The sequence below is a fragment of the Mirounga angustirostris genome, unplaced genomic scaffold (assembly GCF_029215605.1).
Source record: "Mirounga angustirostris isolate CCGP_5_RB_7025 unplaced genomic scaffold, mMirAng1.0.hap1 SCAF_7, whole genome shotgun sequence".
NCBI lineage: Eukaryota > Metazoa > Chordata > Mammalia > Carnivora > Phocidae > Mirounga > Mirounga angustirostris.
Window position 1 is genome coordinate 125364672 of NW_026991715.1, and position 8831 is coordinate 125373502.

The window sequence follows — 8831 nt, forward strand, 5'->3', positions numbered from 1 at the left end:
GGACTCCATAGACACTGTTTGGCAGTATGCTTCATAAAGAAACGGGGGCGGTGGCCACTGTCCTGCTTTAAGGGAAGCTGCTGCACTTGCCGGCCTAGTTTCCACAGTGGGGTTTCTTCCTGATGTATCACTGACCTTTTACCTTAGAACGCGTCCACTGTCCGCACTGGGGCACGAACGCCCAGACTTGAAAAGCTTTGCACGTGCTCAGTTTCACAGTATTGTTTTCATACTGTATTTTAAGATTGGCTATCCCGAACAAAGCCTGGAGAAATGCACTCCGATCTGAAGAGAAGAAAATTACAAGGCCATCCCTGCAGGAAGCAAGGTGAGAGAAAGCCAGACAGCTTCCCAAGGTGTGTGCCTTCCCCACAGGCAAAGGTTCATCCTAAAGTGCAGGACTGTTCACCTTAGTTTCTTAATTTTGGTGATGATTTTGTCATTCTTTTTAGATTGCAGTAATTATGTTCATTTGATGAGTATCGAAGTCTGGTTACCAAATTAACTGTGGCGGAAGTGGGGCTGGGATTAGTTGGTGGTTACAGCTGTTCTGCCCTTTCACAGCCTGAACACCTGGGGCAGCCGCCTCAGCTCCCCGGCCCCACGAGTTTCTGTCTGCTCTGGAGAAGGCCTGCCCTCGTGGTTATCTTACTGCTTAACCACTTGGTGGTTTCTCTCTTTGTCATCCTTCAGTCTCAAGCTGTTCTGTTTTACTGGCTGTTTTCTTTTTCTTTCTTTTTTATAGATTTTATTTATTTGACAGAGAGAGAGCACAAGCAGGGGGAACAGCAGGTAGAGGGAGAGGGAGAAGCAGACCCCCCGCTGAGCAAGGAGCCCGATGTGGGACTCGATCCCAGGAGCCTGGGATCATGACTTGAGCTGAAGGCAGATGCTTAACGACTGAGCCACCCAGGCGCCCTGAGCTGGCTGTTTTCTTTTTCGCCACAGTGTTTGTTCACCAAACTTTGCAGCTGGAACTTCTCCACAGTTCTGTTATGTCTGCGGCCTCTCCGCCCTGGACTCTCTTGTCCTACAGGTTACTGTTCTTTTTAAAATGAAGAGATGGCCAGAATTCAGTTTCCTTCTATCACACTGACAGGGCAGAAATTGTTAAAACCATATCTAAACCTTGTGATTCGATTATTCGGTAAGGGGCCCCTGGCTGGCTCAATTGGTGGAGTGTGCGACTCCTGATCTCTGGGTTGTGAGTTCGAGCCCCCTGTTGAGTACAGAGATTTCTTAAAAATAAATCTTAAAAAAAAAAAAACTTTAAATATTATGTAGAATGTGACTGTCTTGGATTTGATGATAAAAGTCAGAATAAACAAACAAGCTTATAAATGAATCAGTCCCCCGTAGCTTTGTCCTTTTCCCTTGAAAGGTTCTGGTGCTCCATGTCGTCTGCAGTGTACAAAAAATCACATTAGTGCTGAGCTTTCACCTCGATCAAAGCAGGTGTGTATAGAGTACGAGAGAGAGGAGACCATGGTGAGTCCCTGGATGGTACCGTCACACATCCGAACAATTCTTCATGAGAGTCATAGTTCCCTTCTACAAGTAAGTGTTATTCCAGATTTCAGTCTGCCTAGTGACTTCTCTATGTCATCCGGTTGTTGTTGCTTATTGTTTTCTGTGGGATGTGGAGATCCTGCAAGATTGAAGTAGTAATTCAAAGCGTCTACACTTTTGGCTTAGTACTCTAGCATTTATCTTTCAGAATTTTCCTTGAATTTGTATTTTCCTTTCAACTGAAGAATAACAAAGAACAGATAATTGTATTATGAGTATAAAAATCCATTGTGTCCATTTTTCAGATCTGGTTGTGTCAGATGATGTTCAGGCCATTGTCCATCCAGATGTGCTGGGCAAACACCGCCCTGGTTTGCTTCACCAGTTGGTGGATGAGCAACTCTAGAATCTTTGGAAAGCTTAGTTCATGTTCCATTTACTTCTTCTCAGGCTCAGACCACAACTTACTGCCTTTCTTACTTTGATAGGACTTGTCAGCAGCTGAAGAAGAGCTAGAGCTTCCTTTCCATGGCACGGACGGCATGTCTGAGAGCACCAGCAGCATCCTCAGCAAGCTTGACTGGAATGTCGTTGAAGACATGGTGGCCAGCGTGGAGGATAAGAGTCTGTCTGTCCACTGGGCCTTGGACCTGTAAGACCCGAGTATCATTCTGTTGCCAAACAAAGGCCGGCGCTTCAGTGACAGTAGTTCTGAAAGACTGGTGTGTTTGAAAGAGAAAAGCAGTGAAGGAAGCAATGTAAATATACACCTGCAGCCATATTATTACCCAGATTAGCCATTTCAAGAGGGAAAATAAACACTTCTCAATAATTTTGCCTTCATGGGTAAAGGGTTGTTTAACTATAGATCTGTGACATGCTTTTGCATTTGATCTATCTTCAGACACAATTTTTTAAATGATGAAAAAATGAAGAGTACCTGTCAAGTTTACATAATATTTAAGTTACTTTCAAATAAAAATCTTCTGTTTCGTCTCCTTCTTTACTACCCCCTGAGTTTTGAGAAACAACCTTATATGGATAAACCTGATGGAAAAATTGAGAAGAAAGTCACAGTCTCACGCTGAGATTCGATAATGAACTCCATTTTAGAACACAGCCTAAAAGTCACCTGGGCCGGCCTGGCTCCTGAGTGAAAAGAAACCAACCACCTTCCACCTGTCCTGTGCCCTGCAGCCTGCGAAGCCTTGGAGAAAGAACCAGGGAAGAACACTTTGAATGGGAAATAGAACTCCTGACTCCAGAAGGCTCATGTTAACTTTGTAAAGACCATGGTGCAGAAACCTGGGTAGTTTCTAGTGTTGCCCCCAAATAATGTCATCATTTTGGAGATGATAATTTTAATGAGAAGAAACTGAAAACCTTCACTCATTTGTCAATTTTTGGTGTAGTATCAAAGAATACTGTTGTCTGAAAAAGCTATTAAATATGCCTCCTTTTCCAACTACATACCTGTGTGGGGCCAGATTGTTTTTATGTCCTTCAGCCAGAACAACATCCTGCAACAGGCTGATTGCAGAAGCACGTATGAGAATTCCGCCAGACATTCAAGAGATTTGTAAGACTATAGAACAGTGCCACTCTTCTAAGTTTTGTTTTGGAAAATAGTTACTTTTGTAAATATGTGTTACAAACATTGAATGGGAGGTGCCTGGGTGGCTCAGTTGGTTAAGTGTCCGACTCTTGATTTTGACTCAGGTCATGATCTTAGCGTCGTGAGATAGAGGCCCATGCTGGGCTCCACAGCTGGGCATGGAGTCTGCTTAAGATTCTCCCTCTGCAGGGGTGCCTGGGTGGCTCATCATTAAGCATCTGCCTTCCTCAGGTCATGATCCCGGGGTCCTGGGATCGAGCCCCGCATCGGGCTCCATGCTCAGCAGGAAGCCTGCTTCTCCCTCTCCCCCTCCCCCTGCTTGTCTTCCCTCTCTCACTGTGTCTCTGTCAAACAAATAAAATCTTTAAAAAGATTCTCCCTCTGCCCTCTGTGTGCGTGCACATGTGTGTGAGCGCTTGTGCGCGTTCTCTCTCCCTAAAAATAAACGAATGGGTCACCGTAATTAAAAAAATTTAAACACTTTTCTCAGTTTTAATTTGTAGCATGATAAATATTCACAGATATACCCACATACACAAAAGCTCTTTAGGACCCTCCATAATTTTTATGAATATAAAGAGTTTGAGAACTGCTTTAGGACTAACAATGTGCGCCCTTAACTTACCAACTCGACAGTTCACACCACTTCAGAAATAAAGGAGTTTTACAATAGTATAATCCCTTTTACCTGCCGGCTCCTGTTCTGATTTAAACATTCAGTTGTCTTTTAAGGCAATTATCATTTCCAGTGCTTTTCATCTCTTCCTGTAGATCAAATTTCTATCTAGTTTCCCTTCAGCCTGAAGATCATTAGCATTTCTTATAGTACAGATCTTCTGGCAATTCTTTCAGGTTTCATTGACAGAATTCTAGATTTTACCCTCATTATTGAAGGGTATTTTTTTGTAGCCCTTATTTAGGGCAAGATCTTTACTTCTAAGATGGGCCTTTATGGTGTCTAGACTGGAGGCCTGGAGTATCACTGAGGTGCTAACAAGGTGGGCCGGGCCTCCCTCATCCCCCAGCAGAGCTCCACCTCTGGTATGTCTGTTGGCTCTCGATCTTGTAGTGAGTACTTCTGGTACGCCTCAGGTACTCTCGTACTGATACGAGCAGCTCAACCCTGTCTGCACAAAGGCTTCTGGGGATCCTCTCTGTGCAGCTTCCTTCTCTCTGTTGCCCTCCCTGCAGATTCCAGCCACTGTGACAACCCTGAACCCTGCTCTCTACCGCTTCAGCTTCGTAGGGCCACAGTGGCGTGCTTGGACTCTAGCTCATTATGTTGAGTCATCAGAATAATACCCTTAAGTAGACAGCGAGGCATTCACGAGACTTACCCATGAGTTTCCCTTTTCTCCACGATCACTGTTTTGTGCTGCACGTTGTCCAATGTCTGACAGCTCTATGGCTGAGACAGGCAAACTAGTCGGCGGTTACTCTGTCATAGGTGGAAGTAGAAGTCGTCTCTTGGGGAACATCAGTATAGTCAACCTGAAAATGAGGAAGGAACAAGGGCAGACAGTATCAGCAGAGGACAGATAATCCTAGGTAGTCTCAACCCCTAGCTTGAGTATGTCCTCAGTCTTCAAAAAACTGCAACATGATGATTTTGCTTAGTGTATCTGAACACAGAGGAATCATCCAAATGAGTGTTTTAGCTCCTTCTAAGGAAGGGTCTAGACTTCATCCCCTCCATACATGGACTAAAGGGAAGCAGTTTCCATATATAGATTTTAAACAGCATGCTTGGTAAATACCTCTAGTTATCAAAAGTGTTCCCCAATTTCTCAAAACTGAATCTTACTTTGCTTACATTTTTATTAGAAGAGGTAATACAGCATTTAGCATGATGCATCACTAAACCAAAGTATTCTGGCTGAGCTTGGAATCCACCAGCAAAGGAAGCTCAAAGCTGCTGCCAAGAAGCTATATACGTGGACCTGGATTTAAAACACTGACTTGGGTTACGCCAAAAAAAAATAAACACTGACGGGGCGCCTGGGTGGCTCAGTCGGGTAAGCGGCTGCCTTCGGCTCGGGTCATGATCCCGGGGTCCTGGGATCGAGCCCCGCGTCGGGCTCCCTGCTCAGTAGAGAGTCTGCTTCTCCCTCTCCCTCTGCCTGCCTCTCTGCCTACTTGTGCTCTCTATCTCTGTCAAATAAATAAATAAAATCTTTAAAAAAAAAAAAAAAAAAACACTGACGGGGTGCCTGGGTGGCTCAGTTGGTTAGGCATCTATCTGCCTTTGGCTCAGGTCATGATCCCAGGGTCCTGGGAACCAGCCCTACATCGGGCTCCCTGCTCCGTGGGGAAGTCTGCTTCTCCCTCTCCCTCTGTGCTCTCTCTCTCTCTCAAATAAATAAATAAAATCTTAAAAAAGAAATCAAACCTTGGACCTTGCTGAGGAAATATGAGAAAAAGGAAAATGTATTTTGATAATTGCTCCGAAGTCATACTGGGTAAGCCCTCCAGAACTCCACTTTCCTTTCAAGCATTGCATATACCCTAACCATTCGTTTTCAGCATCTGGACTATATGGTCCTATGCCATTAAGGGGGCACTGGTGGAAACTAATGTTTTTGCTTCCATGCAAATATTGAATCTGGGTAATAAGTGAGAGGAAAAATCCTTATTAGAAAAAAATCCTTGTTAGATAAAGTTGGTTTGTAAGTTGGGAATGAATGGCCCAGCCTTTTTCTAGATGTGTGGAATGGCGGCCAAGATCTGTGACAGAAGTTGCCTAGCTGAAGGGAAAATTTCTCTGTAGGGTTAAAAAACAATTATCTTGGGCAGCAGTCCAGCTTTCTAGCTGATCACCTTAGAGCAGAGGTCAGCAAACCTGGTCTACTCTCTCCTCCTGGAAATAAACGTGTTTGTTTCTTAAGCAGGCTCCACGCCCAGAGTGGATCCCAATGCGGGGCTAACTCACGACCCTGAGATCAAGAGCTGAGCAGAGTTCGAGTTTGACACTTAACTGACTGAGCCACCCAGGTGCCCTGAAATAGAGTTTTACTGAAACAACCTGCCCGTTCATGCACACATTATCCACACTGTGCATCAGTGGCAGAATTGAATAGTTGCTACATAGACTATATGATTGTAAAGACTAAAATACTTATTTTCTGGCCTTTTACAGAAAAAGTTCCACCAGATGAAATCCACCTATACACTCAGAACTTCAATAAACTTTTTAGTACTTTGCTCTAAAACCTGGACACTTAGGTATCACCAGACACATGGAGAAAGGCTTCATCATGAAAGGGAGAATACAAGTTAAATGGGCAAATAATAGAATGGATTATGTAGGAAATAAATGTGGCTTATTTATTTTTATGTAATCTCTACACCCAATGTAGGGCTCTATAGACTGAGTCAGCTAGGTACCCCTAAAAGAAATTTTTTTTTAGAACAAATCGGAAAACTCTGTGACAGAGGAAACCCTATTCTTACATTTCCATGAGGTTGTTTCTGCTAATGAAGAGGATTTTTATTCCTGATTGGTGAATGTCAAGAGTTCAACATTGATTCCCATGTTTATTTTTTTAAAGATTTTATTTATTTGACAGAGAGAGAGATCACAAGTAGGCAGACAGGCAGGCAGAGGGAGAAGCAGGCTCCCTGCTGAGCACAGAGCCCGATGTGGGGCTTGATCCCAGGACCCTGGGATCATGACCTGAGCAGAAGGCAGATGCTTAACCATCCGAGCCACCCAGGCATCCCCGATTCCCATGTTTAAAATGAGTGCCATACATGAGTTAAAAACCAAGTGAAGGGCCACCTGGCTGGCTCAGTCAGTGGAGCATGCAACTCTTGATCTCGGGGTTGTTTAAGTTTAAGCCTCACATTGGGTGTAGAGGTTACTTAAAAAAATAAAACCTTTAAAAAAAAAGTGTACATTTGTGGGACACCTAGCTGCCCCAATCAGAAGAGCACGAGACTATTAATCTTGGGGTTGTGAGTTTGAGACCCATGTTGGGTATAGAGATTACTAAAAACAAATAAACTTAAAAAAAAAACCCAACAGGTGTATTTGTGACTTCAGTCTCTCTGTCCCTGTTCTTGGTGCTTTTGAGTGATGGGCAGCAATGTCTCCTTCAGTAGGCTGAGCAGATTAAGTATTTACCTTGCAGAACACCACACCATAGACGGATCTCAAGGTCTAGATTCGGGGCAGATGGCAGCAAGGCCATCTTGGTTGCAGGTCCAGCTACAGTATGTTCTCTACACTGGCTTTACTGACTAAAAGCTGTTAATTTTACCTCCATCTTTCAGAGTCCGGTTTATAATTCTAATCAGAACTTAAAGGAGTGAGAAAGGTGATTTATCATCCTCCTTAAATCTGGCCATTGGCTGTGACTTGAGCTCAGGCCTCCAAATGCCAAGTGAGAAATCTGCTTTTTAAGAAAAATTTAATATTGGGGCGCCTGGGTGGCTCAGTCGTTAAGTGTCTGCCTTCGGCTCAGGTCATGATCCTGGGGTCCTGGGATCGAGCCCCGCATCGGGCTCCCTGCTCCGCGGAAAGCCTGCTTCTCCCTCTCCCACTCCCCCTGCTTGTGCTCCCTCTCTCGCTATGTATCTGTCAAATAAATAAAATCTTTAAAAAAAAAATTTAGTATTTAAGATATAAGGAGATATTGCATTCATAAAATAAGAACAAGTTACTGTATGAGAGGAACAACCAGAGAACAAGAAGAAACTCTTTGAAATTTAAAATACGCTGAAATAAAAAAAGTCATGGAAGAGTTAAAAGATAAAGTTGAAAAACTTTCAAAGAGCCCAAAGACGCCCCCCCATCAAGTGGGCAAAAAACAACTGAGAAGGGGCGCTGGGTGGCACAGTCGGTGAGGCCCCAAACTCTTGATGTCCGCTTGGGTCATGATCTCAGGGTTGTGAGATGGAGCCTCGCATCGGGCTCTGTGAGGAGTCTGAGATTTTCTCCCTCCTTCTCCCTCTGCCCCTCCCCCTGCTCTCTCTCTCTCTCTCAAATAAGTAAATAAATAAATAAAATCTTAACAACAACAACAACAACAACTGAGAAGATCAGTCCAGGAAGATTACCTGACTAACAGAAACTACAGAGAGAGACGAAAGAAACTAAAAAGGGGTGGGGCGCCTGACTGGCTCAGTCCATAGAGCATGATCTCAGGGTCATAGGTTCAAGCCCCACATTGGGCATCCAGCCTGCTTAAAAAAAAAAAAAGAAAAAAGAAACTAAAGGGGAAGAAATTATAAAAATTCTCCACAGCTAAGGACACAGATTAAATGATTAAAAGTCTGGGGCGCCTGGGTGGCTCAGTTGGTTAAGCAACTGCCTTCGGCTCAGGTCATGATCCTGGAGTCACTGGATCAAGTCCCGCATCTGGCTCCCTGCTCAGCGGGGGGTCTGCTTCTCCCTCTGACCCTCCTCCCTCTCATGCTCTCTGTCTCTCATTCTCTCTTGCAAATAAATAAAATCTTAAAAAAAAAAATTAAAAAAAATGATTAAAAGTCTGTATGTACCCTGCAAAATGAATTTTAAATAGATCCCTTAAGGGACATCATAGTGAAATTTTAAAATATGGGAAATACATAAAATATCCCTAAAACTTCTAGAGAGGGACAACACAGGTTGTATACAAAGGAATAATAGCATGGTATCAGCCCTCTTTTTTTTTTTTAAAGATTTTATTTATTTATTTGAGAGAGAGAGAATGAGAGCAACCACATG

The 8831-nt window shown here is 43.6% G+C and overlaps 1 protein-coding gene across 1 annotated transcript in view; it reads left to right on the forward strand.

Annotated features, from left to right (window-relative positions):
* CPLANE1 (ciliogenesis and planar polarity effector complex subunit 1) overlaps nt 1-2933 on the forward strand; it is a 146330-nt gene extending 143397 nt beyond the window's left edge. Inside the window, exons 53-55 of the mRNA XM_045862216.3 lie at nt 245-328; nt 1382-1557; nt 1998-2933. Of these exons, the coding sequence (XP_045718172.2) occupies nt 245-328; nt 1382-1557; nt 1998-2165 (428 nt within the window). The 3' untranslated portion in view covers nt 2166-2933. The remainder of the gene's footprint in view (nt 1-244; nt 329-1381; nt 1558-1997) is intronic.
* The last annotated feature ends 5898 nt before the right edge of the window (nt 2934-8831 follow it).